Source organism: Myotis nattereri, assembly GCF_964212035.1.
Source record: "Myotis nattereri genome assembly, chromosome: 18".
In the NCBI taxonomy this organism is placed as follows: Eukaryota; Metazoa; Chordata; class Mammalia; order Chiroptera; family Vespertilionidae; genus Myotis; species Myotis nattereri.
The window spans coordinates 7,579,764-7,605,707 of record NC_138093.1 but is presented as its reverse complement, the minus strand read 5'-3'; the positions used below and the strand labels follow the sequence as shown (position 1 = coordinate 7,605,707).

Here is a 25,944-nt window from a genome sequence, read left to right as displayed (position 1 = left end):
AACCTAAAATGGCTGACAAAGAGTAATGTCCATATAGTTTCACCTCTCCTCGGCAATTAAACATGTCCCCTGGGAAGCAAGTATGATATACCCATGTGCTTAGGGGGAATCACTGTTTTCTTTAAAAGGAAAAGTATGGATCTTTTAAAATCCCCTGCTCAACTCTCAGAGGAAATGCAACTGCACCACACCATGTCCTGATGGAAGAAATACCAGTTAAAGGTGATTACTTGCTTCCTTAAGTCGTCTCATATTAAAGCATAAAGCTTTTCTCTTTACAAGACATACATAATATCACTAAGGAGATAGGAAATCACTCTTCCCATTTAGCTATATCTTTACTTGAGGTGAAAGCTAACAAAGCTCATTTTAATTTTCTAAGAAATAACATAGCTCAAGGTCAGAGGAAGAAGAAAATGTGCATTCCTGACACTAGCAACTGTGTTTTGTTCCACAGTAACGGGCACAAGAGATGCTTTGTTGTTTAGTTGGTTAATTCAGAATTAAAGTACAGACAGAACTGGCTAGAGATAAGTAAGATTTAGGCATGGGGATAGAGACAAGTAAGACTGTCTTCCACTGAGGCATAGAACAGAAGAACAGAAGAACCACAAAATATTACCATATATAAATTTGCAGACTGATTCATTGTTTTATTTGCTTTACTACTTTAAAAAAAAATTAGCAAAAAAGAAAAAAAGAGGACAGGTGTACTTACAGTGTCTGAAGATTGGAGAGAAACCTAAATACACCGTCGGCAATGTGAGTGACTCTGTTGTCCCCTAAATTCAATCTCTCCAGTAAGCTCAGACCCACAAAGGCAGATTCATCCAGGCGGGTCAACTGGTTATAGGACAAATCACTGAAAACAGGATACATGAAAGGTAAGGAATTCACTCTATTTTAATTCAACTTTCATAGGCTAATTCTATTTACATGATAAATTTAGAGCTTTCAGCAAGCTTCTAACAAAGAGGGATGTCATATTTTATTACTGGCCGTGGGAATGATTTATTCCAACCTGCTCTAGCCTCAGAGGCTCCGCTGAAATGCCAACCAACACTTACAGTTCAGACAGTCTTTGGCAGAACTCCCATGCATCAGGGCTGATCCTTTCAACAGCATTCTGATTCACATAGAGCTGTTGTAACATTCGCAAGCCATACAACCACCCCTTGTTCACTTCTGTAAGGTTATTATGCTCCAGTTCTCTGCAGAATTAGAGAAATAAAGGAGAAAGTATGTTTCATAACAAGCAGTGCAATAGGAAGATTCCAAAATTCTTCATTAAGTCTTACTCAAAGAAACATATATCTTTCTTCAACCCAAGTGAGCCAACGAGTTCTATTCAATAAATATTTAGATCTTACTTAAGATTTAGTGCTAGAAGGTAATAAGACTGTCTAAAATATCAGATCTAGCCCTAACTGGTTTGGCTCAGTGGATAGAGTGTTGGCCTGCGGACTCAAGGGTCCCAGGTTCGATTCTGCTCAAGGGCATGTACCTTGGTTGCGGGCGCATCCCCAGTGGAAGATGTGCAGGGGGCAGCTGATCGATGTTTCTCTCTCATCGATGTTTCTAACTCTCTATCCCTTTCCCTTCCTCTCTGTAAAAAATCAATAGAATATATTTTTTATTTTTTTAATATATTTTTATTGATTTTTTTACAGAGAGGAAGGGAGAGAGAAAGCTAGAAACATCGATGAGAGAGAAACATCGATCAGCTGCCTCCTGCACATCTCCTACTGGGGATGTGCCCGCAACCCAGGTACATGCCCTTGACCGGAATCGAACCTGGGACCCTTCAGGCCGACGCTCTATCCACTGAGCCAAACCGGTTTCGGCAGAATATATTTTAAAATAAAATAAAATAAAATATCAGATCTATAAAATCAAGACACCAGCCGAGACCGGTTTGGCTCAGTGGATGGAGCGTCGGCCTGCGGACTGGGGGGTCCCGGGTTCGATTCCGGTCAGGGGCGTGTGCCTGGGTTGCAGGCATGTCCCCAGTGGGAGATGCGCGGGAGGCAGCTGGTCGATGTTTCTCTCTCATCGATGTTTCTAACTCTCTGTCTCTCTCCCTTCCTCTCTGTGAAAAATCAATAAAATATATTAAAAAAAAAAAAAAATCAAGACACCAAGAGGTATAGTATACCTATTCTGGGTAAATTCTAATGAATTTCATCAGCCAAAACAGTAAAGGAACATGAACTATTTAGAGAAAATGTTTATGAGAATGATGGCAAAAATGCCAGTTATTTAATAAAACTTACAGAGCTTTGTGTATACTTATTTCACATCAGAGAAGGGAAAAAGAACTAATGTACCTAAGTATAACCATCGCAGCTATCCTAGCTGTTTGACACTAAAAAGTCCCAGTCAGACCCCATTCCTAACAATCTCCTATGCTAGTTCATAGTACTTACAATTCTTCCATGTTATCCAAGCCAAAAAAAGCGCCATCCTTAAGTTTGCTAATTCCATTCCGCTGCATTTTTAAAGACTTTAAGGAATCCAGACCTTGGAATGTTAGACCTTCCACAACTTTAATCCGGTTTCTTTTAAGCTCCCTTTAACAAAACAGTTTTACAATTACAAAACTGGTTTGCTGATTTGTTCTAAATAATAATTAAAAAGGAAAAGACACTGTAAGAAAAAAATGATCTCATAATCTATTTAGTTACTCACAAGAATTGAAGGTGAGGTAGCTTGAAGATCTTGGGTGGAATCATGCTAATTCTGTTACGGTTTAACTTTACCACTAATAAGGAATTCGATAAATTATCAAAGCAACCAGCCTCCAAAATGGTTATCCTATTATTACTCAAATTCCTAAAATGAAAAATGATTAACAAAAAATTAGTGGAACAAAAATTCTACCAGAGGAAAGCTGCCCAAAGTCTATGACTGAGCCCCAGCTCTACCACTAGGCAGCTGAGCACAACTTTACAAATCATTTAACTGCTTTGTTTCTTCAACTACAAAATAAGGATAATAACTACTTCATTTGGATTAAAACAGTATGTGTGATTATGCATGTAAACTGTAAAACACTAATGCACATGCTAATTATCATCATCATTATATAGGTTAAGCTGCTGTTTAACAAACTACTCCTAGCTATCTTTTACAAAACTATTAGTAAACACAATCCAGAATTTAAAATTATCCTGGATACTTACCAATATTTTCTGAAAATAATGCACTCTTTCTTTAAGGGGAGAGAGAAAAAAAAAACATCCCCCCAACCCCAAAAAACTGACCGTAGGTTTGATTCACATAAGCATATCATAATCACAGTAACAGAAATGCACTTTAAAGTAAATCCAGTTTAAACTCTATTTCACTTACAGGTATTTAAGCTGCATTCGAGGAAATGAAGCTGTCTTGATTTCTGATATTATGTTTGAACTGAGATCTAAACTCTCGAGAGCAGTGTAAAACTGGAACTCCTCTGCATTTATTTCTGCGATTATATTATGGACTCTACAAAACAAAGATTATATTGAAGCCACTGCCAGTGATCCACCCAAGGCCACAAGAATGTTAAATAATTGGGATCAACAATAAGGGTACTTACAAAAAAAAACCAAAAAAAAACCCCAACAAACAAAAAAATCTGTGTACTATTTATAATTTAAGTAAAAGATCTGAAATCTTATTTACTTACAATGACAACGCAGTAATATTGGAGGTTGGTTCTCCAAAATATGGGATTTCTGTTAGTTCATTATAATTCATTTTCCTAGTCAGAAGGAAAATAAGATTTCAAAATTTAGTGAGAGAAATATTATGTCTTCAGTTCTGGTTTACTGCCTAATACAGAGGTTCTCAACCTTCCTAATGTCACAAATACAGTTCCTCATGTTGTGGTGATCCCCAATTTCATTGTTACAAATTGAAAAAATTAAAGCATAGTGATTAATCACAAAAACAATATGTAATTATATATGTGTTTTCCAATGGACTTAGGCAACCCCTGTGAAAGGGTCATTCAACTCCCAAAGGGGTCGCGACCCACAGGTTGAGAACCGCTAGCCTAATACATATTCTTTAGGACGGATGCCACATATGAAGGAAGCCTGAATGACTCAGAATGAGTTAGACTAAATGTCTTATACTGAGAAATTAGAGGTTTTAATAAGAAATGCTTTTTCATGGTATATATTTATGACTGATCTCAGTATTTAGAAGGTTAGGAAATATTTTGCACATTAAATATTTTTAATCCCACCAAGATTCTTTGAATAGTTATGTTTATGACAGCTGATCTGGGTCCTTCTTAAACAAAGAAAGAATAATTAACACAGCCATATCCATTTTATATTATTTATGATGGAATTATAAATTTTAAAAATACAAACACATGCACATATATGAAAAAAATACATATATATTTTAAAGTTATTCTAAGTAGGGAGAATTGCTTGAAAAAGATGAAATTAACCAACCCAGAGAGAGAGAGACTGTGATTAAATTTTACAGATGGCATGACATGTCACCATCTGATCCCAGCAGCTCTTTAGAACAGATCGTCTCAAATGTTTTTGTAGAAAATCTAATATAATCACATCCCATTAACCTAGTTTTCAATCAATGAACAACCTCAACAATAAAAATACAGGAAAAAACCTGAAGTAAAAGGCCTCCAAAGAACCCACTGCAGTTACAAAGCCCATGTAACGAAAGCTCATGCGCTTCCTACGGAAGCCTTTTCACATCTTTCCTCAGTGCTGCTCTCAGCTAATAAGCCTATCAATTGTCTATTCACTCTGCAGCAGAACAGAAGCAGTCACTTCGAGACAGGCAAGGAGAGAATGCAGGAACAATGAGTGCACAACTTACCCTGTCAGCAGGAAACTAAAAAGAAAAATAAATCTGAGGGTTCGAGGGGTGTTTAAGGTAAAGGTACAATAGGCTCGATACTTGTGCCTCTGGGAACATTACAATGCAATAACTGATATTAATAAGACCTATTATAGAAAATTTCCTCCAAAGAATACATAATAATACATCTCAGTATTAAAGGAAGCACTTCAGTAAAGTGGAAAGTTGAATTATTAACAATCACATTCCAAATGATACCAACAGTATTATATTTCATGTAAATCTACTTTAGACATGATGCTCCCATTTAAATGAGTCAAGACATAAAAAAAAAAAAAGCCCTGGTCGGGGTGGCTCAATTGATAGCACGTGATCCCATGCACCGAAAGGTTGCTGGTTCGATTCCAAGTCAGGGCACATGCCCGGGTGGTAGGCTCAATCCTCAGTAGGGGGAGTGCAGGAGGCAGCCGATCAATGTTCCGCTCTCACATTGATGTTTCTCTCTCTCCCTTCCTCTCTCTCTAAAAATCAATAAACTATTAAAACAAGACAAAAAAGACATAAAAAAGAGTTTATACAACAGAGAGTTTTAATGGCAAAAAACAAACCCAGCATATTTACTCTCAAAAGAGGAAAAATCTTACTTTTGGCCCCAAGGAAGACTGTTTCTACAGTTTGCAATTTAGGGTTGGTGATCCCTACCCAAACCCAATGGCACAATGCCGAGAGTTTGTGACAATAAAGCTAAAGATGTCAGTTTATATTTTTAAACAATGTCTTTTAATGTAAATGTTTTTCCTTCAAATTTTTGACAGCATTTCTAAATCACCTCGAATTTCATGTAAATTTAAGTAAAATAACTTACACTTCTTGTAATGTCTGAGATTCCAAGCTGACGCTCCAGTTAGACAACCGATTATGACTCAAATCCCTAATAGAGGACAAAAAAAAATTCTTAAGTTAGTGTTGGAAAGCAAACTTAAAGAAAAAAACTAAAATAGGAATCTAAAAGCCCTATCAAATGTAAATTTGGGTAGGAAAGACAAAAAGAATGTTTATAAAGGATGAATAAAAATTTACCTTATCTCCAGCCATCCAATTTCCCTCCCCATCATCAACAAATGAAAATATCACATTTCTGTGTAACCTGACGGACATTTATGCATGTATGAGAAAATTTTTACGTAAGTGGAAGAATAATTTGCACCCTACTTTGCCCTTGCTCTTTTCTCTTAACAATACATTTTGTAGATCATTTCACAGAATGTTATAAATTCCTTCATCCATTTTAGTGATAGTATACTTTATTATAATATACTTTACTTTTCAAATAAGTATATACTTTTTAAAGTGATATAATATAAAGTAATATGTACTTTTTAAAGTAATATTTACATAATATATAGTATAATATATAACACTGTACTATACTATATCACACTTCAGCTGAAGATAAACTTGTAGACTTCACAAGTCAAGACAGTGAGCTTCTATATTAGAATTGGGGTTGACCACATCCTTGATAGAGATGTGGTCTTCCTTTAAAAAAAACAAAAAAACAATCTAGCTTCAGGGAAGGTAAATTTATCTCACTCCCAATTATGTAGATGATGATGGCAGTGGCGGCAGCTAATGTTTAAGTGCCAGACACTCACTCTTCCATACACTTTATACGTATGAACTGCCTAATTCCACACAACAACTTTATGAGGCAAATACTCTTATAATCTTCCCTTCCTGGTACAGAATGGGCAGAGATTAATAATTTGTCAATCCAAGGTCACAGAGCAGATAAGTGAGGAAGCCATAAACTTGAAATCTCATTTCTAGCAAATAGTTTATTAAATATAGCAGAGATTTCACTAAAATTAACCATTAGTCTAAATATTTAAATAGGCTTTAAAAAATTCGCCTTGATGCTTCCAGGCATCTTTACAAGACTGAGGTGGAATCCAGCCCACACAAGCTGTCTGCCCAAGAGATTCATTACATATTACAATATGGCTAGTAATAGCGGCACACCAGAGAAACATTACAGATCACTTTATCTCGCTCTGCCACCCAGGCAGTTGACAGATGCATGCAGGTTTGAACAAGTCTTTATCACAGAATAATTTGTTCTCCGCTAGATTCATGTCTGCCCATCTATAAAACCAGTCACCTTCATTTAAGAGCTTAACTTACACCATAACATAACTAAGAATAGATCAAACCATCACTTTTCTACAACTGTTCTAAAACCTTTATTCCAAGATATCTGGCACCAGGTATCAGCTGAAAAACACTCATGAATGGAGATGAGTGTTGAGAAATATAAGGGAAAAATATATGAATTCGTCCCACATAAAAATCTTATATTCAGAAACTTGATCCAAATCATACTTGCTACTAAACAACAAACACAATTTCATACAATTGAAAGATGTTTATTTATTACAATGTTTCAGCTGAAGGAGAAATACAACTGTTCTAATTTAAGTTAGATATTCCATATTCTGCTACAAGGTGGCTGGTCTGGTAAACAGAACTAATATTATCTGTATAGAAGACTAGCATACTATGACTTAATTTTACATCACATGCTTGCTGAAATTTAATTTTTTTTCTTTTACAGATTAAGGGCTGTCATTTTAATGACAGTGCTTCTAATGTCTTTCTAAACTCTAATCTCCCGGGCAGTGTAACTCTTGACTGTACCCATCAATGACACCTGGACGTCAAGGATGACTACATAATCAGTTTTAAAGAAAACCATTATTACAGAAATAGAAAGCAATCAAATTAAAACTCAACTTGGTATAAAGTTGGTAAACTCAACATGGTATAAACCACTTTGAATTTAGTATCAGCAAAAACCGTCCAGTCTCTACTGGGGGAAGAGCAATTTTCTCAGTCTCTTTAATGAACTCCTAAGGCATTTCAATGGAACCCAAAGGATACCTGAAACTCTTTGGAGCCTCTCTACAGAACAATGTTGTCTTAAAAATACATGCTTCATAGGTCAGAACCCCATACAATGAGGTTCTCTGGACCCTTCTGCAACGATCCACATTACATCAATTAAAAAAACACTACAAGTGAACAGGAATATACTCCCAAAGTAGTATTATCGTAGAAAGCAACTAGTATAAATCGGTGTAGCTGTTTAACTTATCAAAACACCAGATTTCTAACTAGAATTATATGGGGTGATTTCAGCATCCTGTATGTATGTAAGCTTGTACTGACCCATGTGCCAGGCACTGTGCGAAGTGCTAGGATTACAAACACTGTCAGTGTTACTAACCTTTATGACTTTTTTGAAAGCAGTATTTATAGTACTAAGAAGTGTTGTCACTCCAAAATTGTAAACATAAATTGGACATCAACTCCACTATTACCCTTCACTGGAAACGTGATTAACTTTCTTTTATAGCTAAATTTCACCCTGGAATTTAATTATATGACATGTGCATATATGAGTGTACAAACACACTCCTGCTCTCTATGGCATGCCTTTCCTATTTCTTTTTCTTTCTATTTTTTTTAATAAATTTTATTTACTGATTGATTTGAGAGAAGAAGTGAGAGGGAGAAATGGGTGAGAGAGGGAAGGAGAGGAGTGGGGAGACGAAGAGGGAGGGGGAGGAGGGGGGGAGGGGGAGAGAGGGAAAGAGAAACATCAATCTGTTGTTCTGCTTATTCATGCATTCATTGGCTGCTTCTTGAATATGCCCTGACCAGAAAGAGATCAAACCTGCAACCTTGGTGCACTGGGTCCTATTTCTTTTTTTAAAAGTACTCCCAAAAGGCTGAAGAAGACTGATTCAAAGACTTCAAATATCAGATATAAAACTCTTAGATTAAGAATTTGGATAATTTTGAAAAAAATAAAGAGAGAAAAGAATTTAGGTAATTTTTTAAAAGTCTCTCACTATTCTTCCCAGTGGCCAATCATTAATTCCATTTACTTTGGATAATTTAATGCTAGTTTGCCTGTTTGTTTTTAAAGCAAGAGTCCTGAAATGGAAAACTGTCTTTCAAAGATTTTTTTCCCCTTTGACATATCCCTAAAATATACTAAAAAACTTGAAGTAATCTATGCTTGATAAACATCACCTAAAGAGCCCTAGCTGGTTTTGCTCAGTGGATAGAGCGCCAGCCTGCAGACTGATGGGTCCCAGGTTCGATTCTGGTCAAGGGCACGTACGCGGACTATAGGCTCGATCTCTGGTAGGGGGCATGCAGAAGGCAGCCAATCAATGATTCTCATCATTGATGTTTCTCTCTCTCTCCCCGCCCCCCTTCTCCCTTCCTCTCTGAAATCAACAATATATATATATTTTTTAAATCACCTAAAGAGTCTAAAGCTGTGTAAGAGTCAATAGTCTCCCTTATTTTTAAATACGACTAAATATTTATGGATATCATGTTTGGAAAGTAAGTTTCAGAGAAGGCCTTATCTCAGTGTTGTAAACTCAGCTCCCACTCATGTTAACCTACAGGGATGTATCTGTAATAAATGATGAATTATTAAGGTTCTTGATATCATGTGGAGCCAGAGGTGCCATTAATGTAGTCATTTAGTACCATCAGGGTGTAAATAATTTATAGGATGTACAGAGCAATCCCCACAGTCTGAGGAGAATCATTCTGCAAGCTAATTGCAAAATCCAGCAGCAAGGAGATGTAGGGGTTTTCTTCTCCCCAGTCCACGATACACTTCTGAGTCATCTGCAGCACTGATAGGCCAAACTGTGAACTTCAACAATAGCAAAACTTCTTTAAAGGAGCCCTTTGTAAAGTTAAAAGATAAGGACATATTGTACCCAACTGAGTATGATAATGCTTCATGCATTTATCCAGCATAATTTGCCTTCTTTTGTAAATGAAAACCCATCTCATTAGAGTCTATCTAGCATAATTTACTTTCAAAAGAAATACTCAGGATTATCACTCTGATCAATTACAGTACTGTGATTTAATCGGCTGATGATCATGAGTACTACTCTTGGAGTGCACTGAAGATAAGGATTGCAAAACAACTCTTAAAATTGTCTTTTAGGGTTGCTTTTTCTTTACCACTAAGCGCTTTATACCAAAAGTCAGCCCTTCTATCTGTAACAGCGCTGCTTGGTATTGTCCTAGATTTGTTACTTCTAATCAATTGTCATAGCTAGGAAACCCCAGTGCCTGTTGAAATAGGAGTAAATGAAATCTGAGTCTGAGAGGCTCATTTATGAATAAATGCTTCCTGGAAACATACTTGTTTTTTGGGTGAAGTAGAGATGGCTGGAAACATTAAGTAAATATATTTAGGATAAATAAGATTTTATTAAAGCATAATGCTATTCCAAATTAAACTTTCTACCCTTCATCTGTACTATTTATTTGTAATACACTGTATAACACTTCCATGAATCCAAAAAGTTGAAGGTGGTAGGAAGATGAGAGCATTCATTTCAAGAATAAGAGGCATGGTTTATTTTCTTCCATTATCTTTCCTGAGTTCTCAATGATTGAAAATATACAACCACAAAACAGGAAATATAAATTCTACAATTACATTTAAGAATAGAGTTTTGCATGCCCAATTCTGGGACCTTGGGCAAGTCACTTAACCTCTCTAAACTTCAGTCTCCTCTACTGTTAAAAGAGAATAGCAAACCTCACTGGATAGCTTAGAAAATTAAAAGGTATAAGCAAAATGCTTAGCATACAGGTCAGTGTGTAAATAGTAAGTTATTGTATAATACTAGATTTGAAATAGGATTATGGCCCAATACAATCACGTTTTCTGAGTATTTATCTATTGTACATGCAGCCATAATCCACTTCCAAAGGTAAAATCTTAATTGACTGGAACTACTCCTCTACAATAAAAGTAGTAAGCTAAATATTGCTTCTGGATTCCAATTTCATGAGCTTACTTCTTCTGTTTACCATTTCCCCAGACAGGCCAGGATAAAGAAATATATTAACATCTTTAATGCAATGAAAGAAAAGCACATTGTACATGCTTTGAAATGATTATTGGAAGTGAAACAGTTTATTAGAATAGTATACAAGCCCAGCACAATAGACATTAGATCCTGCAAACACGGTAGTGCATCTCCCTTCCCCCCAAATGTGCTTTAGACATTTACCAGTAGGTCTGTCTATTTTAAAGAAAACTGGTGTTTCTGCTAGTGCTTAGAAAGATGGGTATGTGAAAGCCATCCACAGTGCCTTTGAAGTATCCCAACTTTAGAAATGCATGTCTGGTATACAGGCTGGAACGAAGTTGTAGACTATTAAAAACTCCTCAAACTACAGCTCTAAGCCATAATGACACTCTGAAGTCAACTGATTATTCAATAATACTTGGTAAATACCTAATAGATGCTGCAAAGTCCTGTTAAAAACAAAGATGATCAGCCCTAGCTGGTTTGGCTCAGTGTACAGAGCACTGGCCTGTGGACTGAAGGGCCCCGGATTTGATTGCAGTCAAGGGCACATGCCCTGGGGGCGTGTAGGAGGCAGTGATTAATGATTCTATCTCATCATCGATGTTTCTTTTTTTTTTTTTATTGCTTAAAGTATTACAAAGGGTATTACATATGTGTCCATTTTATCCCCCCGCCCTAGACAGTCCCCTAGCCTCCCCTATCCCCCAGTGTCTTATGTCCATTGGTTATGCTTATATGCATGCATACAAGTCCTTTAGTTGATCTCTTACCCCCCTACCTCCTGCCCCCCAACCCTCCCCGGCCTTCCCGCTGCAGTTTGACAATCTGTTTGAGGCAGCTCTGCCTCTGTATCTATTATTGTTCAAAAGTTTATAATGGTCTCTATTATCCATGAATGAGTGAGATCATGTGGTATTTTTCCTTCATTGACTGGCTCATCATCGATGTTTCTATCTCGCTCTCCCTTCCTCTCTGAAATCAATAAAAGTATATTTTAAAAAACAAAAGCAAAAAAACAAAGATGATCAGAATAATGAAAAATTATTTGTGCATGCAAAAGTTTTTGTGAATTTTGGTGCAATTAGACAAAACATTCCAGATAGTGTGAGATGGGAACTAGAGTAAGTAACTTAATGTGCCCATATTTCGAGAAATTTTTAAAGATGATCTTAAAATAGCCCTAGCTGGTTTGGCTCAGTGGATAGAGCCTCCAGACTGAAGGGTCCCAGGTTTGATTCCAGTTAAGGGAACATGCCCGGGTTGTGGCCTCGATCCCCAATAGGGGGCGTGTGGGAGGCAGCCGATCAATGTTTCTATCTCTCCCTCTCCCTTCCTCTCTGATATCAATAAAAATATATTTTAAAAAGAAAGATGGGCCAAAACCGGTTTAGCTTAGTGGATAGAGCGTCGGCCTGCGGATTGAAGGGTCCCGGGTTCGATTCCGGTCAAGGGCATGTACCTGGGTTGTGGGCACATCCCCGGTGGGAGATGTGCAGGAGGCAGCTGATCGATGTTTCTCTCTCATCGATGTTTCTAACTCTCTATCTCTCTCTCCCTTCCTCTCTGTAAAAAATCAATGAAAAATATATTTTTTAGAAAAAAAAAGAAAGATGGGGGAAGAAATCAACCAAAGGACTTGTATGCATGCATATAAGCCTAACCAATGGACACAGACACCAGGGGGGTGAGGGCATGAGTGGGGTGGGGGTGGGGGGGCAATAGGGAGGATAAGGACACATAGGTAATACCTTAATCAATAAAGAAAAAAAAAGATGATCTTAAAATACAAATAATTACCTAAGATAATGCTCAGTTCATTCACAATGTTTACTACAGAGAATGAGGTACCCTAAAAAAAAAAGAAATCACTTAATAAGATATGAGAGCCCATCCGGGTTAAGCATCAACCCCAGAACCAAGAAGCTGTCAGTTCCCGGTCAGGGCACATGCCAGGATTGTCAGCTCAATCCTCAACAGGGGTTGTGCAGGAGGCAACCGATGGATGATGTTCCTCTCTCATTGATGTTTGAATCTATCCCTCTTCCTTCCTCTCTCTAAAAATCAATAAAACATTTTTTTAAGTTTAAAAAATATATATTAGAGAAGCAAATGAGAAAGAACTGCTTTAATTGCTTTGAGAGTTTCTCCTCATTTCCCTCAAAAGACATAGCCACACACTTTCTGTAGTTAATTTACTGCATTCATTCAACTAATATTTTTTAGTATCTACTGCTGGTCACCATTCATATACAGCAGCGATTTTCAACCTTTTTCATCTCATGGCACACATTAACTAATTACTAAAATTCTGCATCACACCAAAAAATATGTTGTATTTTTTGCCGATCTGACCAAAACAAAAGCATAATTTTGGTTCATTCACACTAGACAGCTATTGTGTTGATTGTTGTCATTTTTTTATTTGACAATCTAAGGGAAACGAGGTCAGTGCCCCTGGCTAAATAGTCAGGTATTTCATGTTTTAGAAATTCTTGGGGCACACCGGTTGAGAATAGCTGATCTACAGCAATGAATAAACATACAAAAATCCATGCTTTTAAGCTATATTATAATCTACTGAAAAGAAGACAAAGTAAAATATGTAGCGTATCAAAAGATGATGCCTTCTAATGACAAAAATAAAGCCACAAAGAGGGCCGGGGATTTCTCTGGGAGAGACAGGTAACCGGCAGGTCCTGAGATTCTTGGGGAGCCTGTTAGAGAAGAACAGAGGGCATAATGAGACCGGTGCCCATAGTCCCATGGCAGATACTGGTTGGTACTGAGCATCTGAGGGTTAAGAGCAAAGAGGGGGTGAGGAATCTTTCCAGGAATAAGCACGGTTCTTTACTCTGGAGTACAGACTTGGAACAGGGTGGCGTTATCCAAAGCAAGAAGTTTCTCTTGATTTCTGCTTATGGAGGCCTAGAGGCCAAGAGAGAAGAGGCCTACCCCATGCTGAGCAGAGTGAATCGGATTCTAACCCACTGTACTAGTATGCTCAGCCCCATGGCCAATCTCACGTCTCTGTAAGAAGTATGGTGAAAATATGACACAAATGAAAGGAGGAAATGGAAAATAAAGTAGGTACCAACAACTGAGGTAAACATGAGGGACCTTAAGTGGAAGGAAAATTTAATCTGTATCTTTTTTTAAAGGACTCATTTTCAGTTCACCACCTTGTGGTTTGAAGCAATTAAAGAAAAATTTCAAAGACCAAATATTAGAAAAGATGCTCCTATAGTGCTCTTATCACTTAGGACATTAGAAGGCTTTCAGGAGCTCTGTGCCAGGAACCCGGGGCAGAAACCACAGTGCACCCTCTCTTGGTATGTGGCCATACACCCCCTTACAGCAAAACAATATACAGGCAAGGCCACTCAGGTTTGCAGGCTTCCTTCTACTCAATCTTGTCAAGTTCCAAAGCAGTAGTGGTCTAAGCAAACACATGGTTTCACCCTTTCAGTCAACTGGTATAACTGAATTAACAGACAATACCGTCTCTTACTCCGAGCCTCTCTCGAGGGATTAGTATTGAATTTCCCTCATTACAAAACCATTTACCCATTCCTTTACCCTCAGCTGCTATTGCTCCTTCTCTGCATTTACACCCAAACTCTTCCACCTTTGGATAGGACATCAGGTACAGGTGCTGGTCTAGATTACAAACAGCAATACCAATAGCAAGTATCTCCCCCTCAATTCACTCTATTCAGTTAGTGTAAGGTTACAGAGGTTCAGAACTACTGAGCTCTTTTTACTACCAGGCAATATATTGGTATTCATTATTAACCTCAATTTTGGTAGATGGGGTGCAGGCACAATCTACTCCATTAGGCATTTAGGAATTCTGACCCAAAGTTTAAAAATATAGTTTCTTGCCCTAGCTGGTTTGGCTCGATGGCTAGAGCGTCGGCCTACGGACTGAAGGGTCCCAGGTTCGATTCCGGTCAAGGGCACATGCCTGGGTTGTGGGCTCGATCCCCAGTGTGGGGCGTGCAGGAGGCAGCCAATGATTCTCTCTCATCATTGATGTTTCTCTCTCTCCCTCTCCTTTCCTCTCTGAAATCAATAAAAATATATTAAAAAAATAAAAAATATATATATAGTTTCTTGCTTAGGTATCATTACTGTTTCCGACACCTGTATTTGCAGCCATAATGCTATAACCACTTCAACAAGTAGGGGAAAAACAGTTGAGGTGTACGGAGAAGAAAAAAGTAGTCATTATGCCAGGATATTCCTCCCTAGGTAAGAACTGCATCGTCATTCCAGCATCCTTCCTCACTCCCTCTTCCCCATATCCACCAGAAAAAGAGGTCTCTAGTGGGGTCACTTCTTTAGACCACCTGATGATGAATGTGAGCACACTAACAGGAAGGTATGTAAGCCAGTCCTTCCCATATCTATCTCTTCCCTTAGGACAACCAATGTTTTAACTGCCCAGTCCAATTCTCTATCAAACTGACCATCATTTATGCAGACCAGGGAATACACTTTTGCAGCTTGGCCAGTGTGGCTCAGTGGTTGAGCGTCGACCCATAAACCAAGAGGTCGCCTGTTAGATTCCCGGTCAAAGCACATGCCTGGGTTGCTGCCTGATCCCCAGTAGAGGGTGTGCAGAGGCAGCCAATTGATGATGCTTCTCTTTCATCGATGTTTCTCTCTCTCTATCCCTCTCATTTTCTCCCTCTACAAAATTAATAAAAACATGTATTTAAATTAAAAAAAAAATTAGTACAGCAGGTCCTCAAAAAACATCATTTCTTTATAGCATTGATGAAGTGCCATTTACATCAATTAGCCTACAGTAAAATTGGTTTTATCATGTGTTACTTCACCACGTTCCAAGAACCTATCGATGACATTGAGGACTTACTATACTCTAAGGAGGATACCTGTCTGCCCACTACTGAGCATTATGGGCTGTAAAGTGTATTCCCTGGTCAGCATAAATGATGGTCAGCCATCCAAATTGGTACAATTATCTTCTGTTCTGGTTCTTTTATAGCACTCTGAGCATTTGCATCTACCATCAGACAAGCAAAGACAGTCCACAGTCAGTAACTATTCCTGCCAGGACCCATTTGTAGCCGCCTAGGGCTATATCAGTATCACATGCCAGCTACGTTCAGGGCCTTCACACCCAGGAATGTGCCACATAGCCATCTGCGGTGTATCTTTCTCCAGCAGACAGAAGAGAGCTTACTGGCATTTTGAGTTCAAAGGGTGCAAGAGGAACACATGCAGATGCGGCCCATCTTGCCCTGCTGCAGTGCCTCCATATCCACCCATTTCACAGACCCAGGTGGCCATCTCAAGCAAGCACACAGGGATATTTACTTGTTGAATCCAATCATCTTCTGAACCTGGAAAGGGTCTGATGGTAACCAACATGTCCTACTTTAATGCACCCCTCAAAGTCTCACAGTGATTTCCACAGGACTATCTGTGTTCCATATGGGCAGCCCTTTAATAAGCCAGGTTTTCATTGCTTTTCTGCCTGACCATATACTCGGACCACTGGCCATTGTCCATGAGTCAGTAAAAACCCAAACACTGCCCTGGTGGGTGTGGCTCAGTTGGCTGAGCCTTGTTCCATGCACCAAAAGGTCACCGATTCAATTCCCAGTCAGGAAGCGTGCTCAGGAGGAGGCTCGATCCCCAGTAGGTGGTGTGCAGGAGGCAGCCAAGGGATGTCTCTCTTTCACATGGATGTTTCTCTCTCCCTCTCCCTTCAAACAGGATGTTGTCTAGTCATCTTGGAACTGCCATCCACAAACCAAGCAGCTCCTTGTTGGTCACTGGCCCAAGGGACGATGGCATCTAGCAGCTCCTCACACAGTTCCAAAGTCAGTAGAGGGGAAGAGGCTCTCTGCTTGTGAGCATCTCCTCCTTTCGTTCCCCAGGTGGCATGATCCTGCATAAACCACTTCCGTTTTATTATGGAAATTCCTGGGCACTGTCCTCCCTACTGGAGTGTTATCGGACATTATGCAAGACGTCATGAGTATTTCAGGTTTCAAGATTATTTTATGACTTTTAGTCACGATGGTGGTTTCAATTAATGTCCAATAGCAAGCCAATAACTGCCCTTCAAATGGAAATGCTCTAGTTCAAAGTCCTAGGAGTCGTTGCCAACAGGCACTCACAGGCTTTTGCCATAAGCCCAGCCTACCGTATGCATAGAGTTATCCCACAGAGAATTTGTCCATACCAGCACTCCAGTTTCTACTCTACACTGTGTAGGCTGGAGCAATCTTACTGGTTCCCATTTAGAATGTCCAACCAATATTGCCTGAAGAGTAGATTTACATACCTTCTATTTTACAATATTGAGTAGAGAAAACATTCCCCAGTCAGACAGTGTCCATCTCCATAACCACTTCTCCTACAAACTTGTACCTTACATTCCGCACTGCAACCTCCTTTAGGACATTATTAACAGGCTTTAGTTTTACAATACCAGGTAAGGATAATGTTCCCCAGCCAGACTTAATGTCCATTCCCACAATATATTCAGATAAAGGAGACATAACTTCTTTAAATAAAGTCTATTTACATTCCAACTTTTGCCCAGCTGGCATGGCTCAGTGGTTGAGAGTTGACCTATGAACCAGGAAGTCACGGTTTGATTCCCAATTAGTGCACATGCCCAGGTAGCAGGCTCGATCCCCAGTGTGGGGCATACGAGAGGCAGCCAATCAATGATTCTTTCTCATCATTGATGTTTCTGTCTCTCTCCCTCTCCCTTCCTGATAGCAATAATATATTATGAAAGTTGGAATGTTTAATTTATATGTATGTATATATACATATAAATTAAACATTCCAACTTTCATAATGTTCTCTCAATTACATCATGGTTTCACCAATGGGTTTGGTACCATGGTATAAGAGGTTCCCATATTAAGGAATCCTGAAAACGTCTCCAATTCCTGACCATTGTACCCACTCTTGTGCAAGAAGCTTTGGATCCCCACCACCACCATCACCACCCTCATGAGCTGAACCAAGGGACCCTGGCCCTTTAGTCAATTTTTATCTAATTTAATCTGCCTTACCAATGCCTCAAGAAATTGCTGGTCAGGTTTCTCATGGTAACCTCTGCCTTTGGGTTTTTAAATTTCTCCAAACTGAAGTAAACAAAGCAGACTTATCCGGGGCTCTGTAATGTTGGAGAGCCGCTTGGCCTGCTCAAACTTAGGTAGTCTTATATGAAAACCTTTGTTTTTACCCTCTCAATGTCTGCTTTATTCACCCCATTTTTCTTTTTTTAGAAACTGTTTATTTGCTATTAATTTTATTTCCATTCTGTTACGAGGCCACGGGAGAACAGCTTAAGACACTCAGTGGCTATTCCTACCCAAATGGTGGCCTAAGCATGGGGGCTGCCGACAAGTCCTCAGTGGCAGGCTGAACGCTTCTTCAGCAGGAAGCTGCACACCTTCACCGGTCTGTGACCTCCATCTGCAACCTCAGGCTGAGCAGCAGTGAACTCGGGAGCTGGAGCCATCCATTCACCCTGAAATTCCTCCTTGGTCACAGCCTTTCAATCTCTTCACGATCTCTGTAAAGGTCAAGATGAGGCATGACTTCCCCGGGTGTTCACAGACGGTGCCATGCATGTGCAGTACTTCCTAGGGCAGCATCCACCACATCAGACCCACTGAGGGAGCCCCCGTGTGTTGCAATGTCCTTCAGTGCAGAGGAGAGTCTGTTACACAGACCAATGGTGGGCAAGTTAACATAAGACGCCTCTGTGAGAGGCTGGTGTCAGCCCTGGGATCAGTAACAACCAGAAGTCTCAGCTTCCGAAGGCTCCCTGGATCTGGCTGGTGAAGGCTCCAGGAGTGAAGTGGCCGGCAAGAGGAGCGGCTCCAGTGGCAGCAGCAAACTTCAGCGCAGTTCACGGACCAGTATTCCTGGACCATATGACACTGACATCAGCGAAGTTTTCAATGGCAACAGTGGCACCAGCAGTTGACAGCAGAAGCTTCTCCCAGGTTCCCTTCAGATTTATGATGCAGATGCCATCACTCTTCCTTTGTGGATGTACTGTTCCATGTTGAACTCAAGGTCGGTGCCACCAAAGTGGGTTCCTGCTGCAAGCAATTTGAGGACAGCCTCTTCTTTCATTTGCAGGACATTAAGGGGTCTGAGCATTGTGAAATTTCCCTTTAAGTTACCTGGGAACCAAGACCAAAGCCAAATGGGCCCTTCCCTGGGTAGCACAAAAAGCATTTTTAAAACTATTTTTATTGATTTTTAGACAGAGAGGAAGGGAGAAAGAGAAACATCGATGTGAGGCTGCACATCAGTCAGTTGCCTCCTACATGCCCCTCCAGGGGATCAAACCTACAAGCAACCGGGCATGTGCCCTGACTAGGAATTGAACCGGCCACCTTTTGGTGCACAGGATGACGCCCAACCAAGCAAGCCACACCGGCTAGTGCCCACCATGGCTTTTAAGGAAGAGAGAGAGGGAAAGCGAGAAACATCAATGATGAGAGAGAATCATCAATCAGCTGCTACTACTAGAGATAGAGCCTAAAACCCAGGCATATGCCCTAACTGCAAATCGAACCCTGACCTCCTGGTTCACGGGTGGACGCTCCATCACTGATCCACACTGGATGGGCTCACCTTCTTTCTTAATAACCATTTAAACCTTTCTGCCTTGCTAAGACCAGTCTACTGACTCTGTCCTTTGCTTTTCTTCATTCTCTTATTAATTAACCTAATATTTTTATTAGCATCTATGAAACCCAGAAGCAAAGCTGAGAGAGCAAATTCACAAGGCTTCCCCAACTATCCCTTGGTTTTACAGCAGTTGGGACTCTTTTACATGGAATGTCCATGTAAAAGAGTCCCCCTTAACCATAGCATTTACCATGAACTCAGTAACAGGCACATTCAGCAAGTGCCTATGGGATTATCATAAAGATAATCCCACAAGGTTTATACAGAAAACATTATCTACTTCATCTGGGGTGTTCCACTTGACATTTATGGAGGAAATGGGCAGTTAGTCCCCTTTCTCAGGGTAAAGAGATCTTACAGTGGCTTTTACGCAGTCCACCAGGCTGGCTGTTCCCTTGGGAATGACCTGCTTTGTGTCTGGATCACATATAGCCATCTGTGATTGTTCCATAACGAGCTCTTTCCCCCATTGTGGCATTTAAAACCAGATACTGCTCCTAAATTAATCACTCTCACAGAACATCTTACTAAAGGATGTTCTTCAGAAAGCTATTACTGACCCACAATATGAAACAACTTCACACTATACTTCCTGGTTTCAAATAGTATCTTGGTTTTGCCCTTACCTCACACCAAGTGCCTTCTTAGTGACCAGAAGTCTAGAGGTACTTTCTGTTGTCCTTACCTAATTTTTCCCTTGGGGTTAGTGGCCAAAGCTCAGACTCACTGAAATTTGAGTTTGGTCTAGGATCAAGGTCTGACTCAGCACACTCTTTTAGTTTCATTTTAGCTATTACAGATAATAGCCAAGGGATTGAACCAATGTCCTGGTAATTGGATCCATCTCTAATCTCCATTGGTGACTTTTATCTTTAGTACCTAAGAGCAGCACAGCTACTGCTCCATACCATGGGCAACCAAATGGCCAACGAGGAATCAAAGGTTCCACATTACCCACTCCTTTATCCTTTTTTCTTTTTCCCCAAACTACATTTCCATGAGCCAGGGTCATTCTAGCAAATCTCACTTATGTGACACCAAATGTCCAGGAAAAATTCCATATTAAAAGAAAAAAATATCATTTGTTAAAACCCAGTAAGGAAGACTATTCAAAGTGGTGCCCTGATATGAAATCTAATGAAAGCTGTGGACCAAATTTTAGGTGAGTGACCAAGGAGATATCTAGCAGCTGTCTGAATGTCTCCAAAGCCCATCTAACTAACCAAAACATCCAGTTTATTCCAGGTTTTTCAGCCTTCTGAGGGTCCCTAAGTCCCTAGACAGCCCCCAGTGGAGGGCAAGGAGCCCAAATTTTAAGTGACAATAGAGACGGGCAGGGAAAAAGGTCTGGCCTGGTGGACAGAGGGATGGAGGAGAAAGGGTTTGGAGGGAGACATATCAAAGGACTCAAGGGAACTAGAGGAAAGACTGAAGGTGGTATGAGGAGAACGGAACAGCTTCTACAATGGGAAGGGAGAGGTCTTAAAGGAGCCAGCCAAGAGGCCAGTGAAGTTTCATATTATTCTCAGCAAAAGCATGCCAACAAAGATGAAGGTAGACAGAGTTGGTGGAACAGGGGTTCAACCAGAGAGAGAGCCAGTAAGAAGAGTCTCCCAGCCCAGTTGTTACTTTTCAAACAAAGAAGCCTAGAACTCTAACCCATCTTTTTCCAAACAGCTGCTTGCTTGGGACTCTAACCCAGCCTGTGTTTATCTAGGACTTCATCCCATCATCTGGAGCAGTGGTTGCCAACCTTTCGGACCTCACGGACCACCAGTGGTCCGCAGACTACCGGTTGGCGACCGCTGTTGTGGAGTACACACAGAATCTAAGAATCCAATCTGTCCTTACCAGCTTCCACGGACGTTTGTCCGGAGCAATGGTTCAGGAGTCGGACTCACCAATGGATCCCCGATCCATCAGTCAGGAGGAAGATAAAGGCTTCAAAGGTATGCACTTTTAGGGTCCTGGGTGAGAGGTCTGGGGGTCCAATGATGAATCTGATCCTATGGGTATTGTGGCACACAACTGTTAAAAGGAAAATAATATTCAATGATACTTGTTAACGCATGGTAAGAAAGACCTTGGGGAATGGAGAGCTAGGCATAGGGACCACTGCAATGAAATTTTTTAATGTAGGTAGGAGACTGGGCTCAATGCCGAATGCTGCCTGTGTATATGGGAATTTAAAGCTAAGGAGCAGAGTTGGGTCAGTAGATAAAAAATACTGAGAGAAAACATCAGGGGTAAGAAGGCTTTAACTAAACAGACCTAACAAGATTCTTGCTAAAAAATAAAATAAAAAGGTGAGAGTGATCAGACATCACCTGGGACATGGCATAGGGAAGGACCCCAATCCAATATCGAGGATAGGGGCTTCTTGCTAAACTGACGTGGCAGGGTTCTTGCTAAAATTGCATTTTACAAGGACGTGCATAGATGGCCAACGAGAAGGTTCGGGAACCTGGCTAAACTTTGATCAAGCAAAAAATGTTTATCACCTGTTTCTTCCTTTACTCACACACATAATACTTCTGATGCCAGATGTGAGTTTTTTCTCTTCCCCACACCAATCATTTCTCCAACACCAGCCAGGTGTCCTGCAATTCAATGCAATTCCAACACTAACTACAGTTAGTGCAGACCTCACTGAGTAAATGCTCAGTCCCACAAGACTGCATCCCCAGTTCAGGCACTAATCACAGGTAGTAAGACCCCATGTTACCCAGAATTTCTGTCCAACTTGGCTACAAATCAGAGGTTCCCATGACCCCGTCATTAGATTCAATCACCTGCATAGCTCACGAACTCAGAGAAACACGTACATTTACTGGTTTATTATATAATAAAAGATACGACAAAGGACACAAACGGCAGGTGAAGAGATACATAGGGTGAGACCTATAGGGGTCCAGTAAAGGAGCTCCTGTCCCTGTGGAGGTGGGGTGCACCACCCTCCTGGCACGTAGATCTGTTCACCAACCCGAGATTTGGAGATTTTTTTAAAAAAAATATGTCTTGCCGAAACCGGTTTGGCTCAGTGGATAGAGCATCGGCCTGTGGACTGAAGGGTCCCGGGTTTGATTCCGGTCGGGGGCGTGTACCTGGGTTGCCGGCATATCCCCAGTGGGAGATGTGCAGGAGGCAGCTGATCGATGTTTCTCTCTCATCGATGTTTCTCACTCTCTGTCCCTCTCTCTCCCTCTCTGTAAAAAATCAATACAATATATTTAAAAAAAAAATATGTCTTTATTGATTTCAGAGAGGAAGGGAGGAGAGATACAAACATCAATGATGAGAGAAAATCATTGATTGGCTGCCTCCTGCATGCCCCCTACTGGTGATCGAGCCCACAACCCAAGCATGTGCCCTTGGCTGGAATAGAACCTGGGACCCTTCAGTCCGCAGGCTGATGCTCCATCCAATGAGCCAAGCAAGCTAGGGCGAGATTTGGGGATTTTTATGGCGACTTCATCACATAGGCACATTCAACTATTAACTCAATCTCCAACCCTTTTCCCCTTCCAGGATGAAGGAGAGAGGGGCTGAAAGTCCCAAGCTGCTTATGACAGATCGGTCTTTCTGGTGACCAGACCCCATCCTGAAGCTATCTATCCAGGAGCCAACCAAGAGGTGTCTCTTTAGATCAAAAGACACTCCTATCACCCAGGAAATTCCAAAGGATTTAAGAGCCTTGTGTCAGAAAACAAGTTCAAAGACCAAATATTAAAAAGAAAGAAGCTTCTAGTACTCTTGTCGCTTAGGAAATTACAAGGGTTTCAAGAGCTCTGTGCCAGGAACCAGGGGCAGACATATTTCAAAAACCAGGATTAATAAATTTTGTCCACGATCTTTTTGATGATGGCCACAAATTTGAGCATTGGAGTTTGAATCACTAATATATTTAAGCATTGCATGTGTTTGAAAATTACATGAAGAAACCCATGTGCATCGGGTGGATTTTATAGCTGAAGGCAACTTACGAAGACTGTTAACGTTTCTCAGTTTAAAACAGCACAAGCCCACCTTTTAAAATGTTAAGTTGTTCTGCTTTTGTAAGACTCCCCTCCAATTACATTTCTACAACAGAATTGCTCTCCAAGGCATTTCATTTCAACTGAAAAATGTCAATTTCATTCTAGAACATTTAAAAATTTTGAATGTCATTTGGCTTTAGGAAATTTATCTCAATTAAACAAAAATCATACCTAGACACAAAATACATGTTTCTTACATAAAACTATTTCTAATTATTGTTTACCTACCAATGGCTCATCTTAAAAAGTGGGGCATATTTATTTCAATTACAGCTAAATGAAGTTGTGTTGTTTTGAAACCTGCACCAAATTTATTCTATCAAAATCAGTTAGCTGTTCCACGAATTTTTTAGAAAAAGGCACTTGCTGCATTACAAAGATGCTGTGCTAGGTTTAAAAAGACTATGCTGAACATTGATATAAGGTTTTAAATTTTATTTGCATCAAGAGAACCAAACTAGCTACCGGTGTCACATCGTAAAGCAACAGAAAGCATTTTATTATCCTGCACACCTACGCTGTTACAGCATTTGGTTTTTTAAATAACTTCGTTTTCTCAAGGAATTTATGAGGTAGCTGTCTTTCCCGTATCTATCCTAACCTATTTGCGAATGTGTAAACAACCTCCGTGGCAGAGAGAGAGACCTTCAATTTGCACACTACTTTCCACTGAAAATCCAAACAGACCCTCACATTTTAATTGCACCTCAAGCTATTCTTTTTCGTGACTCTTTTTTGGAGACAGCTGTACCGGAAGTCCGCCAATTAATAAATGAACGACTCCGTTAGTGGCAGAGAAATAACTGTACACTGGAGGCTAAGAGGGCCCATCGCTTCAGCATTTGGTAGCGGCTGTGGCTCCTCACGCCCCAGGCTGCCTCGGACCCAGGAGCTCCCCAGTCAGTGCCACTGCACAGGCCTGTCAACAGCGGCGCTCGGCAGGGAGTCGCCACAAGAATTCAACCAATCACTGCACTTGCTTCTCACACATAAACAAAGAGGGCTGCTTTTTAGATGCTCTGCCACGAGACATGCACCTGAAAACAATTAAAACACAACATGATTCCGGAAAGAATACTCCTTTTCTAAATGAGACCGCGAATGCTACTAATAAAGGTATCTGTCTGTTCGGGGTAGGCCTGGCTCTCCGACCACATTTAGTTTTAACCTTGTAACGTATCCAAACTGCAGCACAGGAGGAGCCAAAATGCGAACGAGGGACCAAAGGCAGCCGGTGTCTTCGGCGGTCGTGTTTATAAAACCCACACGCCCGGGACCATTCGAGCCGAGCACACACTGGATGAGGCAGCCCCAAGTGGGCGCGGGCCGCCCGCCCCCCGCGTCCACAGTCAATGCGGGTGCCCAGGCCCACGGCGCCCTAACACCCGCGCCGCAGCTCCACAGCCTCCCGCGCCCCGGGAACCTGAACGCGGGTCTCCGTGAGTCTCCAGAACCTCAGCTGCAGGTTTCTGAGCCCCGTCCCCAAAGTTCACAGCATCCTAATGGCGTTTCTCTTCAGAACCTGGGCTCCCGACCGCGCCCTCCGACCAGGCCTGCTCCCCACCTTGGAAGGGGAGCGCCCCTCTCCTGAGACGCCCCCACCCCCGTTCGGCCACTCTACTCACAGGCTGGCGGCGTCGGGGGGCAGGGGGTTCGACAGCGCCCTCCAGCTCGGCGCGGGCAGTTTCCTGCGACTGCAGTCCAGCAGAGGGCCGCGGCAGGAGCAGGGCGCGGGGCAGAGGCCCGCCCGGGCGGCCGGCAGCAGGAGGAAGGCCTGGGCGAAGAGAAGGAGCCGGCAAAGGGGTCCGCACCGACACTGCAGCAGCGGCGCCTCCCGGACGCCTCGGGGCGCCGGCGCCATTTTCCTCCCCGACCTGGACTCGGCCGAGAAGAGCCGCCAGTTGCAAAGGACGGCTTCGCGGAGATGTTCGTCGGCTGCACGACCACCCCGAGCCCTGCTGTCGCCCGTATCCTCCAGACAGGCGAGGGGCGGACACAGCGAGGCAGCGGGGGCGGCGACCCAGGACACACGGCAGCAGCCCTACAGACAACGCTCCCCCCCCCGCCCCGCCCCGCGACGCAACGTCTTCACGCACGGGAGCCGACCAATCGGTGCCGGAGGAAGGGATCGCGTCGGAGGCGGGACTCCGTGGAGGGGGCGGGGCCGGAAACAAGGAGGTCCTCAAGGAGGACTTTCGGTGTCTGGGACTGTGGGGCGCCCTTCCGTGGTTCCCGCACCGTTCCTCCGCAGGAGGGCGCAGTTGCTCCTTAAGGGGGAGCAAGGAGCGGAGCGCTGGGAGTCGGAAGTCCCGACTTGGAGTTTATCTGCTACAGCAGCGGTTTTCAACCCGTGTGCCACAAGAATTTTTAAAACGTGGAATACCTATTTAGCCAGCGGCACTGACCTCTTTTCTCTTAGATTGCCAAATGACAGCAACCAACACAACAAC

The 25,944-nt window shown here is 41.6% G+C and overlaps 1 protein-coding gene and 1 pseudogene across 2 annotated transcripts in view; both read right to left on the bottom strand.

The window, feature by feature from the left end:
• The window catches only part of LRIG2 (leucine rich repeats and immunoglobulin like domains 2), a 45,921-nt gene extending 20,358 nt beyond the window's left edge, over positions 1-25,563 (bottom strand). The window contains exons 1-8 of the mRNA XM_081112540.1: positions 25,120-25,563; positions 5,693-5,758; positions 3,671-3,745; positions 3,352-3,486; positions 2,689-2,832; positions 2,427-2,570; positions 1,068-1,211; positions 719-862 (exon numbers count right to left, since the gene is read on the bottom strand). Of these exons, the coding sequence (XP_080968666.1) occupies positions 719-862; positions 1,068-1,211; positions 2,427-2,570; positions 2,689-2,832; positions 3,352-3,486; positions 3,671-3,745; positions 5,693-5,758; positions 25,120-25,355 (1,088 nt within the window). The 5' untranslated portion in view covers positions 25,356-25,563. The remainder of the gene's footprint in view (positions 1-718; positions 863-1,067; positions 1,212-2,426; positions 2,571-2,688; positions 2,833-3,351; positions 3,487-3,670; positions 3,746-5,692; positions 5,759-25,119) is intronic.
• Positions 18,160-18,821, bottom strand: LOC308534650 (small ribosomal subunit protein uS2-like; annotated as a pseudogene). Its single transcript has one exon. The product of its transcript is annotated as a small ribosomal subunit protein uS2-like (transcript).
• Positions 25,564-25,944: the final 381 nt, after the last annotated feature.